The sequence below is a fragment of the Leptopilina heterotoma genome, unplaced genomic scaffold (genome assembly GCF_015476425.1).
Source record: "Leptopilina heterotoma isolate Lh14 unplaced genomic scaffold, ASM1547642v1 Lhet_24, whole genome shotgun sequence".
Taxonomy (NCBI): Eukaryota; Metazoa; Arthropoda; class Insecta; order Hymenoptera; family Figitidae; genus Leptopilina; species Leptopilina heterotoma.
Genome location: NW_025110956.1, coordinates 1,973,832 through 2,000,591, shown reverse-complemented (window position 1 = coordinate 2,000,591; position 26,760 = coordinate 1,973,832). Strand labels below are relative to the sequence as shown.

General features: G+C 23.2%; 2 protein-coding genes across 2 annotated transcripts; one reads left to right on the top strand and one right to left on the bottom strand.

The window, feature by feature from the left end:
- Window positions 1–185: 185 nt before the first annotated feature.
- LOC122503009 (STE20-related kinase adapter protein alpha) lies at window positions 186–8,032 on the top strand. The gene is made up of 7 exons (XM_043613391.1): window positions 186–252; window positions 432–522; window positions 3,374–3,728; window positions 3,806–3,977; window positions 7,233–7,422; window positions 7,500–7,751; window positions 7,845–8,032. The coding sequence occupies exons 2-7, from the start codon at window positions 477–479 to the stop codon at window positions 7,925–7,927; spliced, it is 1,098 nt and encodes a 365-aa protein (XP_043469326.1). The 5' UTR covers window positions 186–252; window positions 432–476; the 3' UTR covers window positions 7,928–8,032.
- Window positions 8,033–12,162: 4,130 nt separating this feature from the next.
- Window positions 12,163–26,607, bottom strand: LOC122502960. Its single transcript, XM_043613318.1, has 5 exons — window positions 26,065–26,607; window positions 21,486–22,213; window positions 15,897–18,309; window positions 15,707–15,821; window positions 12,163–13,257 (listed from the first exon to the last, which is right to left on the bottom strand). The coding sequence occupies exons 2-5, from the start codon at window positions 22,130–22,132 to the stop codon at window positions 13,076–13,078; spliced, it is 3,357 nt and encodes a 1,118-aa protein (XP_043469253.1). The 5' UTR covers window positions 22,133–22,213; window positions 26,065–26,607; the 3' UTR covers window positions 12,163–13,075.
- Between the last annotated feature and the right edge of the window lie 153 nt (window positions 26,608–26,760).

Sequence of the window (26,760 nt, the reverse complement as noted above, 5' to 3'; positions counted from 1 at the left end):
ACAAAAACACCTTTGCAATCGAGTCAGTGTGAACCAGAATTTCTTCGACATTTTTCGGTAACTTTTTTTTCTACCGACAAAGATGTGAAAGCACCCTTAATTAAATATATCCTTGAGAAATTTGATCTAAAAAAAGTCGATAAAATAGAAACCTAAATATTTTGAATGAAAATAATACTTTTAAATTTTAGGTTAAGGTTGAAAGCAATGCAAAAACATACCAGGAGCTGTCAAAATTAAATGATTCAAAAGGTATTTAAATTTCAATAACACAGCTTGTACAACTATGTTTATAAATATTCAAAAATCATATTATCATTAACTTGTCAATAAAAAAGTTGCTTTTTAATGAGCATCTTGTAAATTAGTGAAAAATTGGTTTTTCTCTTTAAAATTTCTCAAACTTTAAGCACTTTTATTTCTTTTTTTAGGACCTAGATAAATTATTTATGTAAAAATAGGAATATACATACATAATGTACGACTCCGATCCTGTTTCCTATGACGTTAATATTTCCATTGGTAAGTTTGAATTTCAACAAGTTTTAGTTTAAAAAAAAGGAACGAGCCGATTAAACTGCTCATAACTTTGAAATAGTAATGTAGGGTGATTAGAAGTCCTGTTTTGGTGAGTGTCATTACAATATTCATTTTAATCTGTTGGTGAAGTTCAGGACGGTTGTAATTAATAATTTTAAAAAAATATTTTTCCCACAGAAAACAATAAACTTTTAATTCAAAAATAATAAATCACTGACAAGTTTTATCTTTGTGATCATTCCATAAAAATTTTGCTTCCTCCTAGAGAATGTTGAAATTTTTCATCTTGTATTCTAATTAAATTAATAAGAGGATAAAAATTTACCATGATGAAGTGTGTAATAATAAAAAGTACTTTTCTTACATTTTTTATTTTTAAGCAATTACACTAAATAGTCATTTTTTTCTTAATTATTTATAAGTCAATAGTTTTCCATAAATAAGTCAAAAAATGTTCCTAGTTAAATTAATTAAAGGGTTTCTAAATATACTATCAGGGTTGCCACATGTCAGGGAAATCAGTCAATTCAGGGAAAGTAAAATTGGTCAGGGAAAAGTTAGGAATTTTTATTAAAAGTACTGGAAAAATTTTTTTTCTACTTCTGACCACAATGGATTTTTAAATATTGTTCAAATATTTCAAAAGTTTTAACGCAATTATCTTGATAAATAACAAAATTCTTCACGGAAATTAAATTATTTTTAGGAATTTTAATAAAAATCTTTGCAAAATTAAATTATTTTCATAAATAACAATATTCGTCACAAGAATTCAATTATTTTCAAAAGTAATAAAATTCTTCGAAGAAATTCAATTATTTATAAAAATTTTAACGAATATCTCGTCAAGAATTCAATTTTCTTTATAAATAACAAAATTTTTCACCAAAAATTCAATTATTTTCAAAAATTTAAATAACATTTTTTGTAAAATTTCAATTATTTTCGAAAGTTTTTCGCAATTCAATAACTTTCAATATTTACTATTTTCATAAAATTTATTAAAAAATTTAATTTGTATTGAAAAACAATTTTTTGATACAATTCTACGAAAACATTTAATTATTTTGAAAAATAATAAAATTTTATTTAGGAATTCAATCAATTTCATTGCAGAATTTTAAATAAATTCCTCGAAAAATGCAATTATTCTTGAAAATTTTATTAAAACTTAACAAAAGAATTCAATTTTAAGAAACATTCAATTATTCAATAAAATAATAAAATTCGTTGCAAAAATTCAAATATTTTCATAAAAAACTTTTAATTCGTCGCGGAAAATAAATTATTTCAAAAATCTTTAAGTAATTCTGCAATAGAATTCAATTATTTTCATAAATAATAAAAATTTTCGAAGGAATTTAATTATTTTAAAACATTTCTATAAAATTCTTGGCAAGAATTCAAATTATTTTCATAAATGATCAAATTTTTTGAAGGAATTCAATTATTTTTAAAGATTTCTATAAAATTCTTGACAAGAATTCAATTATTTTCATAAATAATAAAGTTCTGCAAAAGAATTCAATTATCTTGATAAATAACAAAATTCTTTCCAAAAAATCAATTATTTTAAGGAATTTTAATAAAATTCAATTATTTTGATAAATAACAAAATTTATCACGAGAATTCAATTCTTTTGAAAGATAATAAAAAACTTTGCAAAAATTCAATTATTTTAAAAAAATTATTTTAAAAATTTTAGGAACGAATACAATTATTTTCTAAAATTTAAATAAATCGTTCCAAACAATTCAATTGCTTTATTTAAATAGTAAAATCTTTGTAAAAATCCAATTACCTATATTCAAAAAAATTTAACGAAAGAATTCAATTTTTTTATTCGTTATAAAATATTTCAAAAGAATTCAATTATTTTCTAAAATTTTAATAAATCTTTCGAAACAATTCAATTGTATTTAATAAAATTTTAATAAAATTTCTTGAACGAATTCAATTTTTTAAAATTTTTTAATATTTTTCGAAAAAATTCAATTATTTTCTAAAATTTTAATATAAATCCTTTAAATAATTCAATTTTATTTATAAATAGTAGAATTTTTTGCAAAAATTCTTTTTTTTCAATTTCTTTCAATTCTTTCAATTTCTTTTCAATTCTTTTCATAATTATTTCAAAAGAATTAAATTATCTTCTAAAATTTGAATTAAACTCAATAATTAAATGTGTTATTTCAATTATTGACAAACACGATTATTTTAAAATAACTTGAAAGAAATGGTTTATAAAATTCAATTATTTTCAAAATTTTCAATTAAAATTATTAAAGAAATTCTATTATTTAAAAAAAATTTAAAGAAATTCTTCAAAAAGAATTTAAATAGAATTTTCAAAAATTTTAACAAAATTCTTCGCGAGAATTCAATTATTTTCCTACATAATAAAATTCTTTGAAGTAATTCAAATATTATCAAATTTTTGATAAAATTCTTTGCAAAATACTGGTCGAATTAGGTTCAAAAATAGGTCGATCGAAGCATTTACCTTCGAGTAACAAGTTTCGACAAAGTACCCTTCCTGGGTTTCAAGAAAAAAATGAATTGTAATTTTTTTTAATAAAAACTTTTGTACCTCATTCATTTAGTGTATTAGGTATTAGCAGACAATTCAAATAATTATAATCTTGAGAAAACGGGGACCATTTTTTAGTCATCCATTTAGACCATTTGAGGATGTGCTTAAAAATTCTTCTATAATTTGATCACCCTATTAATAGCTAAGAAAAATAAAATTTTTAATGATTATTGTTTGTGTATACCTATTGCTGTAAGTGACACAGTTATTAAAAAGTAATTTTAAATTTGACATTATAGGTACCTGTAATAATGGAATGGGGGCAGTGAATTTGGCTTTTTACAAAGTAACCAATAAACCTGTAGTGATGAAAAAGTTTTATTTAGATAATACTGAACAAGAAGAGTACAATCTGATTGAGCAGGAAATCGTGAAAATGCGACACATGCAACATCCGAATATCTTACCATATCTGAGTGCTTTCATAGTTGAGCAATCGTTGTGTGTCGTGTCTCCTCTCATGGCGTATGGATCTTGCAGCAGTTTGATCGACGAATATTTTACTGAAGGACTTCCAGAATTAGTAATAGCGTTTGTTTTAAGGGATGTTTTACAAGGACTTGAATACATTCACAAGCGAGGTTTGATACACAGGTAAATAGATATTCTCATCATTTAAATGCCATTAAATATCATTATCATTTAAATATCATTCAATTTTCTCATTTTAGAGCAATTAAAGCAAGTCACATACTCATATCAATTTTGGGTCAAGCTTGTATATCAGGACTGAGGTATTCGTGTGAAACAACGGAACACGGTAAATGGCAAAGAAATTTGTTTTCCTTTCCAAAGACGATTGCTCCAAATCTAAAGTGGCTTAGTCCAGAGCTGCTCAAACAAGTAAATATGATCTCTACATTACTATTTATAACACTCTTGTTTTGTTTTTACCTGAATTTGATTTTAACAAAAATTTAAAAATTGTTATCATCTTATTATTAATTTTAATTAGGTATTTCATTTTTATTATTAACCAGCTGTTTTAACCTTCTTTGATGAGTCATCATCTTATACTGATTTAGATAATGATAATCCAAATCCAAAAAATTGTCTTTCACGTCCAAGAAATATTACAGGGTTGCCACAAATATTTAATTTTATTTTTCCCTGACTTTTCCCTGCTTTCCAGGCAAAATTTCGACTTTCTTCCGTGGCCCTAAAGAATATTCTGATTCACTCTAAAAATTATTAGATACTCAAAAAAACATCCTATTAAATTTACTCACTAATTTCTTAAATTGTAAAATTATTCGCAAACATCAATAACTAAATTTTTAAATAAGTATTTCATTATTATTATTCTTCTGTAGGAATTCAAATTTTTCAAAACATTCAAATTCAAACTTTTTTGAAATTCAACAACTTATAAGAATATTATTACAAAATAATAATAATAATAAAAAAAAAAAAATAATAATAATAATAATAATAATAATTTAAATTACCGTCAACAGGGGTAATTATGGAACATCAGAGGTAAATATGGAACGCGTAATTCTTTTTTATGTAAAATTTTTGTGGTAAATTATTTTAATTTGGTTCTTGTTGTAAATAATAGTTTAATATATTGCCTACAAAGTTACTCAGATGTTTTTATTTTTATTGTCATTGGCAACGAGAAAATAATTATTAAACATCGAAAAAGTGGAAAGGTTATTTCACAAAATGACAAAAGTGTAAAAATCTACTAATTTCTTCGAATTAAATTCGCGTTTAGTTTACTATTATTATCTATTATTATTTTACTCTGCAGTAGTAAATAAAGTTTTCTTAATATACAGACAAAGAAAATTTGTTATACTTGCTTTTATAATTAATTATAATAATTTGTTCTATAATTGCCCCAAATGCGAGACAATTACGCAGCAATATTTATGTTTAAATAACTCCGTCAAAAAATTTTTTTTTGTAAATGGAACTTGAAGGAAATCTTTAGAAGAATGTTCACAATATATTTGAATAGCTAATAACATTTTTTTGTACACTTTAGATTTTTAGTGAAGAAGAAACTCAAAAAATCGAGTTTTTTGTTCCATAATTACCCCTGTTGACGGTACTATAAAATTTTTCTAAAAAAAGGTAAATTATTTACAAAAATCCTAATAAAATCCTTCGCAAGAATTTAATTATTTTTACAAGTAGTAAAATTTCTCAAAAAAATTCAATTATTGAAAAAAAACTGTAATAAAATTCGTTGCAAGAATTCAATTATTTTCATAAATAATAAATCGATTATTCGGTAATTCATTTTTAAATCAATTTTTATTAGAAAATTCTAGAAGAATTCAATTATTTAAATTAAGAAATAAATAATTTATTGAATAATTGAATGTTTGTTAAAATTTAATTCTCATAAAGAATTTTATCAACAAATTTTTTAATAATTGAATTCTTTTGACAAATTTTAATAAAATTTTTAAGAATAATTACATTTTTCGAGAAATTCGATTAAAATATTGTATCAAAAATAATTAAAATCCTGCGATGAGTTTTATTATTCACGAAATTAATTCAAATTTTCCCAAGAATTGTAGTAAAATTTTTCTAAAATAATAAATTGGATTTCGGAAAAGAATTTTATTATTTATAAAGATACTTGAAACTTTGACAAGAATTTTTTTTTATCATAATTGAATTTCTGGGAAGAATTTTATTATTTATAAAAATAATTGAATTCTTGAAAAAAACTGTGTTAAATTTTTTTTAAATAATTGAATTCTTGCGACGAATTTTATAAAAATCTTTTTTAAAAATTGATATTTTTTGAAAAATTTTATGAAATTTTTTATTTTTAATAATTGAATTCCTGTGAAAATTTTATTATTTATGAAAATAATTGAATTATTTCGAAGAAATTTATTTTAAATTTTGTAAATAATTGAATTCCTGTGAAATTTTGCCAAGAATTTTATTAAAATTTATAAAAATAATTGAATTTCGATGAAGAATTTTATTATTTATAAAGATAATTGAAATTTTGAAGAGAATTTTTTTTTTAATTTTCGAACATAATTTAATTTCTGCAAAGAATTTTATTACTTTTGAAAATAATTTAATTCTTTCTACGAATTTTATTCAAGTTTATAAAAATTATTGAATTACGGTGAAGAATTTTATTATTTATAAAAATAATTGAATTCTTCAAAAAGAACTTTGTTCAATTTTTTTTAAATAATTGAATTCTTGCGACGAATTTTATAAAAATCTTTTTAAATAATTGATATTTTTCGAAAAATTTTATGAAATTTTGTATTTTAAATAATTGAATTCCTGTGAAAATTTTATTACTTATGAAAATAATTGAATTATTTCAAAGAAATTTATTAAATATTGAATAATTGAATTCCTGTGGAATTTTGACAAGAATTTTATTAAAATTTTTAAAAATAATTGAATTTCGATGAAGAATTTTATTATTTATAAAGATAATTGAAATTTTGAAGAGAATTAAAAAAAATTTTTTAAAATAATTGAATTTCGATGATGAATTTTATTATTTAAAAAGATAATTGAAATTTTGAAGAGAATTTTTTTTTAATTTTTGAACATAATTTAGTCAAAAAATCCAATATTTTATTGAGAAAAATCCAAATATTTCAAAAAATACTTAACGTATTGAAATTTCCTGAAAATATAGAGATTTTAACCCAATTAATAATTTTTCAGAATATTTTACAAATCCGTTTAGAAGTTTAGTCTCCTCGTTTGTTTAAATTTAAAAAAATCCAATTTTTTTGAGAAAAATCCAAATATTTCAAAGAATACGAAATATATTAAAATTTCTTGAAATATATATCGAGATTTTAACCTATTTAATAATATCGTTTAGTAGTTTAGGTTTTAGGTTTTGTCTAAATGTCAAAAAGTCGCTATTTTTTCAGTTTTCTTTTCTTAAATTCTATAAAAGAATCAAAAATATTGAAAAACAACAGAATTCTTTCATTTATTATTCTTTATCCAACAAAAAAAATTGAGCAAAATCGGTTAAGATTTGCTTGAGTTATTGGATTTTATAAACAATTTTTTGATAGGATAAGAATTGATCTTTGAGAACCGCTAATATTTTATTAATTAATTTTACGAAACTTTTTATAGGATCTTCATGGGTACAATGAAAAATCAGATATCTACAGTGTTGGTATGACAATTTGCGAACTTGCAAACGGAATTGTCCCATTTTACGATATGCCAGAGACATTAATGTTAACAGAAAAAGTGCAGGGATGCGCTCCACACCTAATTGATCGATCATCGTTTCCTCAGGACACTGACCAAATAAAACAATGTAATTTTTCGCTAATATCGCATGCTTAGCATACACTAATTTTGATTCTTTTGTTAGTGATAATTTTTTTATTTCAGCAAATGGGAATGCTAGCAATAACAGTTTGAACGTAATTGACAAGCGCATCGAGTCTTTATCGACAAAAGAGTTTTCAGAACCGTTCCATTCAATCACAGAAATGTGTTTGCAAAGCGATCCTGGTAATCGACCTTCAGCCACTCAACTCATTTCACATCAATTTTTTAAGCAATGTCGAAAAACCGATGAGACTTTAGTTGACATCCTGAAAATTGTCACGCCAATACATCAGAGAAAAATCGAATATGCTGGTACTTTTTTAAAAAAAAAACTTGATTACTTTGATATTATTCACAAATAATTAAAACAAACTTTATTAATCGCCAATAATTTTGTTTTAACAGGAGATCGACAAATGACAATTTCAACTGAACAAGTTTGCAACCTGAATTTAGAAACCTACCAATGGGATTTTGAAAATACCTGAATAAATTTTAAATGTTTTAATTTTTTTTTATTCTTCCTAGTAATGAATTTTGTATTTTAATGAAAGATTTAATTGAATGTATAATTTTAAATTGTTACATGTTACGTATTTTATTGAGACTGAATGTTATTTCGAGTTTGTACCTAAAATTCTAAGTAAATGTACTTTTTTTGTACACAATGTGAAAGTAATTTTAATTATTATATTCATAAGAAAACTAAAGTTGTTTTTTCTAAAAAAAATGATGGGTATTTCCGGTAAGAAGAGATGAATTAAAACGAATTAAGATTTTACAAAATTTCAAAAATTACATTCATTCGGATTAAGATAATTATGAATTTTTAATTCAATTGAAATCGTTTGGATGCGCTTTAATTCCATTTTATTAGAATGAATTAAAGTGTCAACAATATTTACGTTGTGTTTGTAAATATTTTATTTTTTTCAATCTCTTCTTATCTGGTGTTGTATTTATTTTTATTCCTTTCTGAAACTTAATTTTGAAAAAGAATTAATATCAATAATTAATAATTAATTAAAAGAACTAGCAACAGTTCGCGCGCGGCTAACTTTTTACTGCCCTTTTTAAATAAAATTAGCAATTTTAAAAATAATAGTATTTTCAAATTTTCTAATTTAAATTTTTGTTGAAAACACTAAAAAAATTCAATTTTGGAGAAATTACAAATAATTGCGAAAATTTAATTATTAAAAAAAATAAAATAAAATTCTTCTTATAAAATTCAACTATGTACAAAATTTGAAAAAAATGTTCGTAAAAATACCAATTATCTTTATAAATAACAAAATTCTTCTCCAAAGTTAAATCATTTTTATAAATGTCAAAAAATTTCTTGTCCTAATTTCAATTATTTTCAAAAATTTTTTCTAATTTCAATAATTTTCAATATCTACTGTTTTAATAAAATTTCCCAAAAAGAATTCAATTGTTTAAAAAAAATTTTAATAAAATTGTATGCAAACATTTAATTATTTTCACAAATATTAAAAATTTCACAGGAATTCAATTATTTTCATAAATAATAAAATTTTGTTAAGGAATTCAATTATTTTCATAAAAAATAATTTAAAATTCTAGAAAATAATAATTGAATTAAAATAATGATTTTATGTCATCTTTAATTATTAGAAAACATGAAGAAATCGATCACTCCGAGTGTTCGACTCGGAGCAATCGATATCTTCATGTTTTATAACAAAAAATACTTTTATAAGTTGTTAAATTTAAAAAAGGTTTGAATTTGAAATTTTTGAATGTCTTAATTCCTGTGGAAAATCCTGTTCCAAAAATAAGATTAAAAATAGAAATTGTGCAAATATTTTTCTTCTTTTTCTAAAACAAAATACCTATTAATTTTGTTAAAAAAATTATGATTCATAAACAAAAATAATGCAAAATAAATAAATTTTCTATTTCTTAATCACAGTTGTTTAACGATTTTCTAATTTTGTTTAGAAGTAAAGAACAAAAATCTGCATAATTTCAATTTGACAAAACATAATATTTAATAAAATTTTAGTCGTTTAATCAAAAGAAGTGAAAAAAATTCTGAGGATTTCTATTTCTCATTACAATTTTGAATTAATTATAAAATAAAAATAATTATAACATTAATTAATTAATTAATTAATTAATTAATAATAAAGTACATGTTCAGGTAATCTGTTCGCAATTTGAAGTTAGTTGTTGTTTGTTATTTATTTCTTAACTTTTTTATAATTTTTTTCTTTTCAAATATTTTTACTTTTAAAATTAATGTATTGAAAATCATCGAATTGTTGCAAAGAATTTTATTAAAAAATTTAATAATAGTAGAATTTCTTCAAAGAATTTTATTATTTAGGAGAATAACTGAATTCGCGCAGAGAATTTTATTAAAATTTTTAAAAAATCCTAATTAAATTCTTTTGAAGAATTTGAATTTCTTTGAATTTTTTTTAAAACTAATAAAGTTTCTTTAATAATTTTAATTTAAAATTTTGAAAGCAATTGAATTTTTATTAAAAGTGAATTGAAAATAATTGAATTCTTGCAAAGTATTTTACTATTTTTAAAAATAGTTGAATTGTTTCGAAGAATTTATAAAAATTTTAGGACATAATTGAAATTTATGGAAATATTTTAAAATATTTTAATTCATCCGAGGAATTCAATTAAAATTGTTTTGAAAATCATTGAATTTTTTTAAAGATTTTACTATTTAAAAAAATAATTGAATTGTTTAGAAGGATTTATTCAAATTTTAGAAAATAATTGAATTCTTTCGTGAAATTTAAAAAAATTTTTTGCAAATATAAACAGTAATAATTAATTTTGTACTTAATTAGTAAATTTTTTAAATTTTGATTATGAAATTATTTAAAAAAAATTATATTTGAAAATAATAAATTTTGAAATTTGCATAAAAATAATAAATTGAATATCACGTTCCGCGCGTAACATTTTCTAGTAATAATAATATAATATACAATTTATCTAAAGATAAGAAAAAACAAAAGTATAAACAAAAGACAACTTCAGAGTGTGAGGGACAGAAAAAGTGAATGAATGAATGAAAGAACATTCAAATTATTATAGTTAGGTAACTAATGTGATTTTGATAGAAAAAAACAAGATGATTTTATTTCTGCATTTTGGCTTATAAATTTGTGATTGATACATTTAATTTTCGTTCATATTGTTTTGCTATTTTTTGATTACAGGTGAATGTTGCAAAAACTTTTCTGACACTCGTGCGTAAAGCTGATTATACCTTTGCACAGTGGGTTAAAAGAGGACAAAAAGTGTAAAAATAATAGTCTTATAATAACGCAAAAAAAATTTACAATGTCAAAAACATTTGTTAGTCAATTTTTTCACTAGTTTTTACATGATTTATTAAAATTTTTACTCTTGTGCTTACTTTCGATTCATTGTTTCCTTTCGTTTCATTAGATACAATATACTTTCATTTATGTTAATCTCTTCCTCAGATCGGTTGGGGTACAATTTTTCTAAAAAAAAATTTCTAATTTTTTTTCTAATAAAGTTTGATTTCTAAAATTTTGTTTTCTAATAAAGTTGGATTTCTAAAATTTTGTTTTCTAATAAAGTTGGATTTCTAAAATTTTTTTTTAATAAAGTTGGATTTCTAAAATTTTTTTTTCTAATAAAATTCGATTTCTAAATTTTTTTTTCTAATAAAGATTGATTATTAAAATTTTTTTTTCTAATGAAGCTCAATTTCTAGTTTTCTTTTTTTAATAATGTTGAATTTCATATTTTTGTTAGCAACTTCGCAGAAGTTGGAATTGGAATTGAGACAAAAAATAAAAAAATAAGTAGATTCCAGATACAAACGGATTAGTGAACGATTGTACAACATTGTCTCCAATTACGAAAAATAATGACAAAAAAATAAAAAAATAATGACATTTTATCTTACCTTAAAAGTATCGGGCATAACATAAATTTTTAACCTTTTTATTTATATAATTATTTGTTTATTTACTTTAGTTACTGTGTTTTGATCATATTTTTAACTTTTTAATAAATTTATTTTTTTACAAAAATGCACTTTAGAAATCATATTTTTAGAAAATGTTATTTTAGAAATTATGTTTTTAGAAAATTTTATTTCAGAAATAGAACTTCATTAGAAAACGGTTCTTTTTAGAAGAAATGGATTAGAAAATACTTTTTAGAAAAAGTTTAAGTAAATGTTGCGCCTTTTAAGAGTTTTTTTTTATTTAAGTGAGAAATTAGTTAAAATAGAGTTATTCGACAATGAAAATTACTTTCAAAATTAAAATATTTTTCTATTTAAAATAAAAGATACAAAGGCGACTAGAAATAATAGGCTTTCATTTTACTGCTTTGTAAATTTTTTTTTCCTTTTAAACCTCAGAATGTATTTTTGATTAATTAAGAAAATAAAGTACAAAAAAATTAACAGAATACAAAACATATTAAAAGAAGGATAAAAATTTAAAAACGGCTTGGAAGAAGGTTTAAGAGTAAACAGCCAATATCCTAAACGTAATTTAAAACTTATAACGTAAAATTATCACAGTCATATACTCGTAGTAACTTATACACTTAGCCTATTTGAAATTTGAATTTAGATTCTTAATCCCTAACCGCAAAATGTCAAGTTTTTTTTTTTTTTTTCATGTCAAGTTTCATGAAAGAAAATCAATTTGTTACATTCTACGTCGGCCATATTGGATCCGCCATTTTGAATTTTCGAAATCTGACTTTAAATTCGTAATCAACGGTTATTGATTTTTAAAAATTGTCGATTTCGTCCCACTGTGCTTTTATTCGTCTTCAAATTAAAGATTCATTTCACTCTTACTTTACGCACTTGTATCATACACATATAACTATATATTTTCTTTTGAAATACAATTTTTCTCTAAATTCTTCAAATAATTACTCTTTGATTGCACAAATATAATTATAAATATTTAATAAATCAATAACCTTAAAAAATTGTTATTGACCTAGTAAATTAATCGATATAATATCATTTAACATTTGATAAATTTCTATAGATATTATATGTAAATTACTTGAAAATTGTATAAATAGTTAGTAAATAGATTTACAAAATCAACATCGAATACAGGAAATGTTTATTAGCCTCAACTAATAAATATCTTTGATAGATTATTTCCTATTATCACACAATCACACATACATTTTTTGTATTTTGACAATAGTTGTGCTCTACGTATATTGTTATAAATATCATAAAATCTGATATTCAAAATTTTTTCTGCTTCAATGAAATTTGTACCAGTTTTTATTAGGAAATTCAATAGAAATGGAAACTAATAACTAAATTTTCTCACTTTCTCTGTTTTCATTTTGTAATTTTAACTGAACTCATGTCCCCCGGTTAATTATTAAAATCCACTTTTATTTTAACATTATAAATTCTACCACATAAATATAAAAGTCAAGCAATAAACATTGTTTACAACAGGCACACCTACTAAAGAATTACAATTATTATAGATGTAACGAACAATTAATTTCAGCAGTAAAATATTCTCAAAACTTTTAAAATTCTTCTTTTCTCTTCTCTACTTCAAGATATATAAATTATTTAGTCACTTTAATTTTTTTTTAAATATTTAACTCTATAAATTTAGTTTTGATAAAAATTGATTACCAGTTTTCATCATCACTGACTTGATACGATCCGCTCGTAGTATTTGACTATGAATTTGCATATAATGTTCATAAGATTCCCGATCGTCCTTTGGTAGAATATTGTGTAAAGCTTGGAGGGGTAAAGTCTTTGCTACGTGAGTCAATGTATCTGAAAATAAAACAAGAATATTTTTTAAAATAGTAATTAATAAAAATTAATATATTATTTTAATTAATACAATATTATTTTGCTATTTTATATATGTCGCATAAATTTACAACAAAAGTCACGAAAAGTAGTAAAAAATTTCCGAAAAAGTCGGAAAAAAGTCGCATATGAAATCTTAGAAAAAACGACAAAAAGAAAACACGAAATTGTAAAAATTGTAAAAAAAATCACATTTCTCGACAACAGATGCATTAATATCAAACAATACGGAATAAAATTTTAAAAAAATTTAATAAAATTCATAGCAAAATTCTAATTAGGTATTTTTAACACTTTTTTAAAAAAATTCTCTTTAAAATGTCAATTATTTTTATAAATAATAAAATTCTTCTCCGAAATTCAATTATTTAATAAAAATTTTAATAAAATTCTTCGCAGAAATTCAATTATATTCAAAATTATTTTTAATTTTTCGTCAAAATTTTATAAATAATAAAATTCATCATAAAAATTAAATTATTTTCAAAAGTTCTGGTAAAATTCTTTGCAAAATTCAATTATCTTCAAAAGTAAGAAAATTCTTCTGCAAAATTCAATTAATTTCAAAAATTTTTTTAAAATTCTCCTCAAAATTTCAATTATGTTTATAAATATCAAAATTCTTTTGCAAAATCCAATTACTTTTAATCATTTTTAAAAAAAAGTCTGTTCAAAATTTCAATTATCTTTGTGAATAATAAAATTCTTCACTGAAATTCAATTATTTGCAAAGATTTTTAATAAAATTCTTGTCAAAATTTAAATTATCTTTATAAATAATAAAATTCATCCTAGAAATTCAATTATTTTCAAAACTAATAAAATTCTTCTCAGAAATTCAATTATATTCAAAATTTTTTTAAATTTTTTGTCAAATTTTTATAAATAATAAAATTTATCATAAAAATTAAATTATTTTTAAAAGTTCTGATAAAATTCTCCTGCAAAATCCAATTACTTTTAAACATTTTTTTTAAAAAATCTGTTAAAAATTTCAATTATCTTTGTGAATAACAAAATTCTTCTCTGAAATTCAATTATTTGCAAGGAATTTTAATAAAATTCTTGTGAAAATTTTAATTATCTTTATAAATAATAAAATTCATCCTAGATAATCAATTATTTGCAAATTTTTTTTTTAAATTTTCCTCAAAATTTCAATTATGTTAATAAATATAAAAATTCTTCTGCAAAATCCAATTACTTTTAAACATTTTTAAAAAAAAATCTGTTGAAAATTTCAATCATCTTTGTGAATAATAAAATTCTTCTCTGAAATTTAATTATTTGCAAAGATTTTTAATAAAATTCTTGTCAAAATTTCAATTATCTTTATAAATAATTAAATTCATCCTAGAAATTCAATTATTTTCAATTTTTTTTTAAATTTCTCGTCAAAATTTTAATTATTTTCATAAATAATATAATTCTTACTGAAAATTTAATTATTTTCAAAAATTCTGATAAAATTCTTTGCAAAATTCAATTATTATCTTCAAAAGTGAGAAAATTCTTGGCAGAAATTCAATTATTTTCAAAATTTTTTTTTAAATTCTTCTAAAAATTTAATGTATTTTAATTAATAAATATAAATAATAAATAATTGTATCTTTGTAAATTTTAAAATTCTCCTGTAAAATTCAATTAGTTTTAAACATTTTTAAAAATATCTGTTAAAAATTTCAATTATCTTTGTAAATAATAAAATTCTTTTCTGAAATTCAATTATTTTCATAAATAATATAATTCATACTGAAAATTTAATTATTTTCAAAAGTTCTGATAAAATTCTTTGCAAAATTTAATTATCTTCAAAAGTAAGAAAATTCTTCGTAGAATTTCATTCTTCTACAAAATTCAATTACTTACTAATGTTTTATAAATTTCTTCCCAATAATTCATTTATTTTCATAAAAAATAATTAAAATTTTTTTTTTTATAAAGTCTTATAATATAAAATAATGATTTTATCACTCGGTCATCTTTAATTATTATAAGTTGTTTAATTTCAAAAAGATTTGAATTTGGATCTTTTGAAGAATTTTAATTCCCATGGAAAAATAATAATTAAATATCTCTGTAAATATTTATTTAAAAAAGAAGTTATTGATGTTTTTGAAAATTTTGAAAGAAATTTGTAAATAAATGTAATAGAACATTTTTTCAACTCAAACTTTTTCTTTTAAATTTTTCAAAAAATTTTTAAATTTCAGTCGCATTTTACTAAAAAAAATCTGGAAAAAGTTTGAATATTTATTTGAAAATGACGATAAAGTTGTGTGCGAAAAATTTTGAGATAAAATTTATTATTTTCAAAGTTTTAAAATAGGATAGAAAAGAAAAATTTATCAAAAAAAAGAAAATTTATTTTTGGTTCAAATAAAAAAAAGGAGAAAGAAGAAATTCTTACCTATTAAAGTTTGCTCGAAGAAACTTGTCAATCCCTGTTTAGTTTTTACTAATAAAATTTTGTTTTGTAACATTTCTATTAAAGCTTTCCATTCTTGTTCTTTGGTATATTTATCCTAGAAGAAAAATTAGAGACGAGTGAGCATAAAATATAATTTTTTCAAAATGTAGATATCTAAAAAAATTCTTACCTTGGCATAAAATAAAATAACCTGAGGACATTGTTCCAACAATATTTTGGTAACCATCTCAGTATTTTGATTACATAAACTTTTTAAAGACAAACTTCCTAAAATTTCTTCTGTTTCTAAAAATTGTAAAATCTCCTGTAAACATTCCGCGGGCAAATAACCACTAGCTATCAATGCTTGAAGTTTTAAAATTTCACAGCGAACATTCTTTTCAATTTCACCATCGGCAAGCTGGTCAATAATTTCAGAATGTAAATCAAGTCCGTAATTCTTCGAGCAAGGTGGCATTTTATTTAGATAGACTGGTCTCTTATTGGCGAAGAGATGAATCTCCTCATTGTGGTGTTTCTTCCTCCAGTCTGCGGGGTTAGACTGAATTAATCTTCCCAAATAAGAACGTACAAGAATTTTAAAAGCCTCAATAGTCGCGAAATCGTAGCTTCCCTTCTTCTTATCAAGTTTAAAATATTTTCTCAAATAGATTTCGATGAAAAATTGTAAAGCAGCCGCTGCATCGTGTCCGTCTCGACCGACTCTCGAGGGGAGGTATTCCAAAAAGACTTGCATAATTTGATACAGAGTTAACGTATCGTCATTAATCAGCTGTGTTAGAATTTCAGCGAAGACGTTCGACTTCCATCGCATCAGCGCTCCTGAAAAATTGGAAAACGAGAGGGTCTCCGATTTCTTGATATTCACGTTCGAATCGTCGAACAAAAGGTGCGGGTACTCGAGAATCATCTGCTCGATAAAAACCCCCGAAACGGGTTCCATAACTTGTTCGACAAGTTCATCTCGTCCGGCTTCCGTGTACAGTAATATCAAAGCCAGACGATTATAGTCGTCGTACTCGTGAGATTCTAAAAGTTTTATCAACTTCTCGGTCGCGTATTCCTGCAGGACACTACTCCCGAGAATTAATTTCAATAAACCCTGTTTCGTCTCGGTCCCGATGATGTCGACTACATTGTGACTTTGGAACAGTTCGTCAGCCTCGACTCCGCTTTTCATGGTCAGGAGACTTTCGGTTAGGAATAGAACCAAGCCAGGAGCACTTTTAGCGGACTTTCTAGAAAGTACTTGATTTACTTTCAATCCAGACATCTTGTAGTAAGGAATCGAGAGTCGCCAGTCGGATTCCGATTCAGCTTCGATGTAATAGTCGCCAAGGAGCATACAGGACTGATCGTAGAGATCGTCCAGTGCGCTTCTCGGATTCGGCGGAAAATTTTCCTCGTCGAACCGAACGACGTCCTTTGCCAAACGAACTATCGCATGCGCCTCCTCTAGCAAATGTCGATAAGTCGTCGGACTGGTAGATTTATGATTCCTCGCCGCGTTCAGAATATCCACATATATTTCATCCGGTTTAGGAAGCTTTAGTGAGTATAGAGTCCAGGAATTCTCTGCCTTCGCCAACAGGACGATACTCTTCCTAGTACTGAGAATCGTTTCGATTCCCAAAAAAGGTCGTAAACCTATTAAACAAACGGGTTCGGTGACGTCGGGGCAAATTTCCTCCGACTCGGACGAATTAGTGGTGTTAATAAAGTTCTTCGCCACGTGATGAGAGATCCTAAGCGTATAGGACTCGAGCCCCGCTTCGGTGAGAGCGTGCAAAACTGTGTGCTCCAGCGCGACGTGCGTGACAGGAGCAGTAAAAGTGTAAGTCGTCAAGCACGTGGGATTAAAGTCCTCCAGATTGTCAGCAGCGAAATGATAAATATACCCCTCTTGGGACGTGCAAATCAAACATGTCATCCCATGCAAATATTTATACTTCTCCGACTTTAGAATACACTTTTTCGCACCGGAATTATTCTTATTCTTCGTTTCCAGATACAGGGGCTTTAGAATCGAAGCCGAAAAGTAATCCCTACTGGAAAACGATTCCTTCGCAATCTCCAGTCGGAGAACGCTTTTAATGGCGAAATTCTCTGACCAACCGCTATCGGGCGATGAAGTTTTTATGAAAACTTCCGTGTCTGGTGAATTTAGAATGAAGGGACTTAGTGTGTGACCTGGACCGGCTCTCTCTAGGCTGATTGATGGAAAGTTGACTGTGAACGGTTCGGAGGCTGAACTGATCAATTCCTGACGAATAAGGGAATTAATTTCTTCTCGTTCGTTGTGAATCAAACGATCCCAGTCGATGAATTTTCCATCGATGGCTCTTGATTTTACGGCTTGCAGCCAACTTGAATTAAAGTTTCGAGTTGTTTGGGAATTGAAGAAGTTCTTGTCGTGTTCGGAGAGTTTTAAAGCATTTCCATTTTGGAGAACTTTGCTGGGAGTCTCTGAACTTGAATTGTCATAATCTGAGCGATTCGTCGATTGGGTTGACTTCGAGCATGAATTTTCCGATGTTAGCGAGCTGAGGTGATCGATATCTTCGTAGAGGGGATTAGTCAGTCTGAAATGGTAAAAAGTATTATTAATAAGCGTGAGTAAAAAATAGGTGAAAAAGATTGATGGCTTTCAGGAAGTTAACACCAAACAGTTTTAAAACAATTAAAAAGTGTCGATATAGAAAAAATTTTAGAAGAATTTTATATTTTTCCGATCAAAATTCAATAGAATTTCCATTTCTATTAAAATTCTTGTTTTTAAAAATGTTAAATACAGTAAAATGTAAAATTTATGTTACAAAAAAGATCGATGATTATTTTGAAAAAAAAAGGTTTGGAAAAAAAATCTTAAGCAGAGTTGCCACAAAAATTCGATTTTATTTTTCCCTGATTTCCAGATCAAAAATTTATTTCTTCCTTTTTAAAAAATTTCATTATTCCCTAATTGCTATAAAAGAAATTAAAAGAGAGTTTAGTTATGTATAAAAGCAGTTATTTTCAGAAGCAAAAATGTAACTAAATTTAATTTCCAATAAAATTTTTTAAAAATTCAATGATTTCGAAGAAAAAAATAAGAAAAATTCTTGAATAATTCAATTATTTTCAAGACTTTAATTAAAATTCACTTTTTCAAAGAATTCAATTATTTTCAAAAAATTCTTTAAAAAAGTCATTTATTTTCCCACCAATAAAATTCTTTAAAAATACTATTATCTTCAAAAATTTTCATAAAATCTTGAGAAAATCAAATTATTGTCAACAAAATTTTAGAATAGTTTATTACAAAAATATTTAAGTATTTGTTTATAAGAATTAAATTATCTTTAAAAAATAGAATTGAAATATTAAAAAAACACATTTTTTTTAGAATTTCAAATAAAACTTTTCGAAACTTCAGTTTTTTAAAAAAAATTTTAATTGAAATCTTTTTTAAAATTAATTAATTAATAAAAATTGTAATTGTAACTTTTGGAAATCAAATTATTTTAGATGCAATTTGAACTTTTGATTGCTGTTTTTATACAGTAATAAACATATGAATACATTCGATTCTGTGTAAAATTCAATTATTTATTTAATTTTTATTAAATTAAAATTCCCTGGAAAAATTGTTTTTTTAAAAATATTCCATTAATTTGATAACTTTTTAATAAAATTTATCTAAAAATTCAAATATGTACCTTAAAAAAATTCAATTAAAATTTTTCAGATAACTAATTTTTTGAGAAGTTCAAATAAAATTGTTTAAAACGTAAATAATTTTTTAACTGAATGTTTAATTATTATTAATTTTTTCACAGAAATAGAAATTTTCAAAAATTAAAGTTTAAAACATTCTAAAATTCAATTATTTCTAAAAATTACAATTTTTTTAACTAAAATCTTTTTTTGAGTTAATTTTAATTAATAACTTTAAGAAAGTTATTAGTATTTATAAAAATTATTGAATTTTTTTAGATAATAGTTTTTTTTAATAATTTTAATGGAAAATTTTAAAAGTATAATTGAATTTCATGAACAATTTTTTTCAAGTTTTTAAAATAATCGTGTTTGTTAATAATTGAAATTAAACGTTTGATTATTAAATGTTATTAAAATTTTTAGAAAATAAATTTTTCTCAGAATTTTATTCCAATTTTTTAAGACAATTGAATTCAAGGAATTCACTTAAATACATTACAAGAAATTGTATTAAAACATTGAGAATAATTGAATTCATTCAAAATATTTCTTTAATTTTTTAATATTATCGATTTTATTAATAATTGTAATAAATAATTCTACTGTTAAATTTTATTAAAATTATTGATTATAAATTAAATTCTTTGGAACAATTTTGTTAGAGTTTTCGTAACCTAAAAAAATTAAATTTTTTGAAGAATTTCTTTAAGTTCTTTTGAAGAATGTATTTCAATTTTCTTGAAAATAATTGAGTTTTTTTAATCATTTTTACTGAAAATTTTGAAAGTAAGTTTTATTAAAATTTTCTTTTAAGTTTTTAAAATAATTATGTTTATTACTAATTGTAATTAATAAGCTTCCTATTCAATGATATTAAAATTATTCAAAGAAACATAAATTCTTTTAAACAATTTTATTAGAGTTTTTGTAAATAATTACATTTTTTTGGAAAAATTTCATTAAATTTCGTAAAAATAATGAAATTTTTAAAAATAATTTTAATTAAAAATTTTGAAATTAATTGGAATTTACACAGAATTTAATTTAAAACTTTTGAAAACAATTGAATTGTTTAGGAAAATTTTGTTACAATTTTTAAAAATAACTGAACCTGTTAGAGAAATTTTATTAAAATTGTATTGAGAATAATTGAATTACTCGGAAGAATTTTATTACTTATGAAAATAATTGAATTCCTTTGAAGAATTTGACTATTTGTGTTAATATTTTAATTTTTGCGAAGAATTTTCTTATTTATGAAAATAATTGAATTCCTGCGTTGGATTTCACAATTCATAAAAATAATTAAATTGCTTCGAAGAATTTTATCTGAATTTTTGAAATAATTGGACTTTTTAAAGAAACTTTATTAAAAATTTTGAAAATAATGATTTTTTTAAAAGAATTTCATTAAAATTGTGGAAAATAATTGAACATATTAAAGTTCTTGAAAATAATTGAATACCTCCGAAACATTTTATTATTTATGAAAATATTTTAATTCTTGCGAAGAATTTTCTTATTTATGAAAATAATTGAATTCTTTCAGAGGATTTTACAATTAATAAAAATAATTGAATTGTTTCGAAGAATTTTATCTGAATTTTTGAAAACAATTAAATTTTGTGAAGGAATTCTATTAAAATTGTCTGTTAAAAATAATTGAATTGCTCTAAAAAATGTTATTGTTTATGAGAATAATGAAATTCTTGCAAAAATTTTTATTGAAATTTATGAACAATAATGATCAATAATATTTAATATTATGTACTTAATAAGTAAATTAGTTAAAAATTGAATTTCTTTAGAATTTTGAATCTGAAATTATTCAAAAATTGAAGTTGATATTTGAAAATAAAAAATTTTGTAATCTGTATAATAATAATTAATTAAATATCGCGTTTCGCGCGCGTAGCATTTTCTAGTAAATAAATAATAGTTTAATTGTTTTTAAAGGGCTGTGAACTTACGTTCTGTTAAATTTTCATTTCATGTCAATTAGTAATTTACGAAAAATAAAAATACAAAAATATGAATGAATATATTGAATGATTGTTACCGAAAAATGAGAAAGTGAGAGCTGTCCATAACCGAGACGAAATCTTCGACAATTTCCATGTGGGTTGGAGTGAAGGAGAGATCGAGAGCCCAGGGTCTCGGTTCAAAGTCAAGAAACTGAAGTTTCGTCGGCTGCAGGGTTTCGATCTTAAACTCGTGTAAAATAGCGGTGGTCCTTCCGGCGACAAGCAGATTGCCGGTGGCTTGGCAACAGGCAATAATAACGGGGTGCAAATTCAAAGGCAACTCGATCATCTCCAAGCTGTTCATTGGCCGATTTAAACTGGGAGTCACTCTGCCCGCTATCCTGGCCCTCATGGCCTGACTCTGGTCACTCGTCGTCCAGTTCACGTAGACTCTAACGAATTTATTGTCCGACTCGCCGTCTCGCGAGCATTTCGATTCCAAGGCAGCCACATAGTCGCCCTTCGAGCAGTGGATCAGCTGACTGGCCAGGTCGACCGTTGGAAATATCGTCACCAGTTTCAAGTCAGGCGTCGTCAGGTCGTGGACTTCGATGCAGTGACTCTGCAGGGCCAGAAGAAGCAATTCACTGTCCGCCGAATGAGCCACGCACGTGGCTGTGGGCTCCTCGATTTGTGCGACATTCTGCTCCTGAAAGTTGTGCACAGGAAAAACTCGAACCATTTTTGAAGATTTCTTTATTTTTCTTCTAAACTGGCGGATATCGAGACTCTCCTATTATAGAAAGTCACATCTCATGAACATCTAGACAGAAAATTGAGAATTATTATTATTTGTGTAACTTGAGCTTTGGCAGCAACGACAATTTTACAAATTTGCTACTATTCGGATACATTTTTAGAATTGGGACACAAAAAGTTACTTTTTCTATCTCTGAGAATTTGCACTACTTTAAATTCGCTAGAAATAAAAAAATTATTCTCAACAATTTTAATAAAATTCTTAAAAACAATTCAGGGTTACCACAAAAATTTAATTTTTTCCCCTGCTTTCCAGGCAAAATTTCGACTTTCTTCCGTGGCCCTAAAGAATATTCTGATTCACTCTAAAAATTATTAGATACTCAAAAAAATGTTCTATTACATTTATTTACAAATTTCTTCAAAAGTAAAATTATTCGTAAACATCAATAACTTCATTTTTAAATAAATAATTAATCATTATTATTTTCTTATAGAAATTAAGATTTTCTAAAATATTAAATTCAAACCTTTTTGAAATTCAACAAATTATAAAACATGAAGAAATCGATCACTCCGGAGTGTTCGATTTCTTCTTGTTTTATAATAATTAAAAATGACCGAATGATAAAATAATTATTTTATATTATAAGAATTTTGTAACTATAACTTCTTCGAAATTATTTTCATCATTCCATTCCAATTCAATTCTTATTTTCTAGAATTTTTAACTAAAATTCTTCATTAAATCAATTATTTTTAATAATTTTTGAAAAACTTGTTTGAAAATTTTCAAATCCATTTGTTTCCAATTCAATTTTACGAAATTTTGATTCTTTAAAAATTCTTTAATTAAATATACTGTAGAAAATAAAAACTTGAAATAATTTCAAAAAAGATTTTTTTCAATTTTTAAAAACATTAATTTTACAAAATTGACAGTTAAAAGTAAGAAAATTTCAGATTTTCAAAGATTTGAATTTGAAACCTTTTCAAAATTCAATTATTTCTAAAAATCCATGCAATTATGCTTTAAATACTTAATTATTATCAAAATTTTTAACTGAAATTCATTTTTAAATCAATTTTTATCAGAAAATTCTGAGAATATTCAATTATTTAAATACAAAAATTATTAATTTATTGAATAATTGAATGTCTCTTAAAATTGATTTCTCATAAAGAATTTTATCAACAAATTTTTAATAATAATTACATTTTTCGATGAATTCGATTAAAATTGCATTAAGATAATTGAAGCTCAACAATGAGATTTATTATTTATGAAAATAATAGCAATTATTGAAAATCATTAAGTTTAGGAAAAAATTTAAAAATAATTGGATTTTTGCCAAGAATTTTATTATTTATAAAGATTTGAATTTTAACGAGAATATTTTTTAATTTTTGAACATAATTGAATTTTTACGAAGAATTTTATTAATTTGGAAAATAATCGAATTTCTGCAATAATTTGGAAATTCTCCAAAATTTAATTTTTTTTAGTTTTTTTTTAAACTAAAATTCCTCTATAATTCCATGATTTTTAATAATTAATTGAATATATATTAAAAAATGTGCCTAACTAATTTCAAAAAAAATTTTTAAAAATAAAATTTTTTAATAATTTTTTAAATTTCTAATTAAATAAATTCAAAATTAAAATTTGAAAAATTTAAAATTAAAGCCTTTTGAAGTTTATCTACATCGCAGGATTTAAATTGTTTTTAATACAATTTTAAATGTATTCCCCGAAAAATGCAATTAATCTTAACAATTTTATTAAAATGTTTAAAGTAATTTAATTATTTAAAAAAAAATTTCATTCAATTTGTTTATTAGAATTTAATAATTATTTTCACTACATTTCAAAATTCAATTATTTCCAATATCTATTATTTAAATAAAATTTCCCAAAGGAATTCAATTATCTAAAAAAAATTTTTAATAGAATTTGTCGCAAGAATTCAATTCAAAGTCGTCAAATTTAATTTTTCGATAGCTACTTTTTTTACCCTTTTTTTAATTTTCTAAAATTTATTTTTTGTAACTTTTTTAAAATTAATTATCATAAAAGTTCTTGTAACTTTTATAATTTTGCATCTGAAATAATAATTTAATTCTTGTAAAGAATTTTATTAAAATTTTTAAAACGATTTGATTCCTTTCAAAGAATTTGATTAGAATGTTCAAAAATAATTAAATTCTTTCGAGGAATTTAATTAAAATTCTATTAAAAATAATTGAATTCTTATTATTATTATTATTATTTCTTATTCTTATTTAATTTTCAATTTTTTTTATTAAACTTCAATGGTTTTTACGTAAAAAAGGTTCTTAACAAATTTAATAAATTTTTAAAAATAAGTGAGTTATAATAAAATGAAAAAAAAAATGTCAAGAAATTTGCAATGCAAATATCTTGAAAAATAATAAAAATATTTGATTAAAATTTGGTATAGTTGTTTAGGACCCAAAATACTATTAATAAGCAAAATATAAAAAAAATCTGAGACATGAACCTTAACTCTCCTCCGAAATGACCCTTATAAAGAATTTTCTCAAAATTTTTGAAAATAACAATTCAATTCTTTCGAGAAATTTAATGAAAATTGTACTACAAATATTCGAATTCTTATTTAAACAAACTATCAATATTTTTGAAAATATTCAAATTCCTGAGAATAATAATATTATTTATAAAAACAATTGAATTCTCGCTAAGAATTTTATCAAAATTTTTGAAAATAGTAAATAATAATAATAATAATAATAATAATAATAATTAAGGCGATGATACACTTTAATTTTTAACTATATTAAGAAAATATTTCAAATATTTCACAACATTGTTTTTATAGTAATTTTTTGTGAGGAATTTAATGGCCATAAAATAAAATCCGTCAGAAAATATTTTTTCCCTTTTTGAATTTTTATTTTTCCTAAATTTTTTAATTTAAAATAGTATTTTTAAAAATATAGGATTTATTTAATTACTAATATTTTTAAAAATATGCTTTTTTATATCCTCAATAAAATTGCGGAAGGAAAAAATTGATTTTTACTATATTTTTGAAGCAATTCTTTTTTTAAAAACAATGCTATTTTTTTGAAAAATTTCATCCTAAAAACATTGTTAAAAAAAAAATGCTTAAAAATAGTAAAAATCAATGTTTTTCATTCAGCAATATTTTTGTGTTTACAAAAACATATTTTCAATAATTAAATTACTCGTGGATTTCAAAATCTGCCAATTTTTAAGAAAAATAAAAATTCAAAAAAGGTAAAAATATTTTCTGACTAATTTTATTTTATAACGATTGAATTCCTTTCAAAAAATTACTATAAAAACAAAATTTTATGAAAAATTTGAATTATTTTCTTGATACAGTCAAGAACATCGATGTACTTTTTTCTTTATCAGCTAAAAGGTGAATTTTTAAAAATTTTGAATCTAAAATTATGTAAAATTTAAAGTTTATATTAAAAAATAGAAAATTTCTTATTTTGCAAAATAATAATAAATTGAATATTGCGTATCACGGGCGTAAAATTTGCTAATTATTTATTAAAATACGTATTTGAAAAATTTATTTAAAACATTATTTACGATGAAATCGTAAAAAAGAATAAATAATTAAAATTCGACTGAAATTAAAATTTAATCGATATGATAAAGAAGATTATCGAGATACTAATCAAATATTTACTTAATTAAAATATAGATTTAATGAATAACAAACAAGTGAATCATTTACTTAAAACACTGTCTAAGTAATTAATTCATTTTACTCCAACAGTGCGCTTTGCCCTAAAATACACTTTGATAATTGCATGCAGATGACCAAGAAATAGAAATCTAATTAAGAAAATTAAGATGAAAAAAATTTTATTAAAAAACGTAAGTAACATTACCTTCCGAAAAGAAAAATGAATTTTTGTTTTCATTGACCAATGTTCTTGATTCACTTTTTCTATTCTGTTTCCAATTCCTTCTTAGATTGAGCTTGAAATTTATTGTCGTTTACTTTTAAGTTGCAAATTTCGGCATATTTAGCCTTGTTATTTAATTTCAGAATTCTTGTCAACAAATTGTCCATTCTTGTAATTTTGTTTCTGTTCCACTTCTAACAATCGGCACAATCAGCTAAACGTAAAGATTATTTATTAAAGAGGTCAAACAGCTGACTGTAGCCGACATTTCTGACAAGTGACAGACACAAGTCATAAACTGTCAAAATGCTAACATAACCTCTTCCCTTCACTTTATTATCGCGCTTTTCTCTTTATATTCAAAAAACAATTATCGAATCTTTCGAAATTCGTTAATCAGTTAATTTACAGTGTTAAATAATTCTTTATAATTAATCAATAATGTTTACATATTTAATATTATGACAATTATCAGCTGTAAACAGAAGAGAGAAAAATCATTAGTGCAGTTTACAAGTAATTGACTAGCGGGACATTTCAAACAAAATTATCGTTACTTAGAATTACTCATAATAATTATCACTTTGGGAATTTATTTTAAATGAAATTAGTTCTCTACTAACAGGTTTATTTAAATATTCTTGTTTTTATAATTTAATTCTAATTCTAATTCTAAAA

Excerpts from the sequence above, each read along its gene's own strand:
- LOC122503009 (XM_043613391.1), top strand. The coding sequence starts at position 477 with ATGTACGACTCCGATCCTGTTTCCTATGACGTTAATATTTCCATTG. Across the intron at positions 523-3,373 it reads TGACGTTAATATTTCCATTG|GTACCTGTAATAATGGAATG; the intron begins GTAAGTTTGAAT and ends TTGACATTATAG. Across the intron at positions 3,978-7,232 it reads GTCCAGAGCTGCTCAAACAA|GATCTTCATGGGTACAATGA; the intron begins GTAAATATGATC and ends AACTTTTTATAG.
- LOC122502960 (XM_043613318.1), bottom strand. The coding sequence starts at position 22,132 with ATGGTTCGAGTTTTTCCTGTGCACAACTTTCAGGAGCAGAATGTCGCA. Across the intron at positions 18,310-21,485 it reads TCTCACTTTCTCATTTTTCG|ACTGACTAATCCCCTCTACG; the intron begins GTAACAATCATT and ends TTACCATTTCAG. Across the intron at positions 15,822-15,896 it reads TTATTTTATTTTATGCCAAG|GATAAATATACCAAAGAACA; the intron begins GTAAGAATTTTT and ends TTTTTCTTCTAG.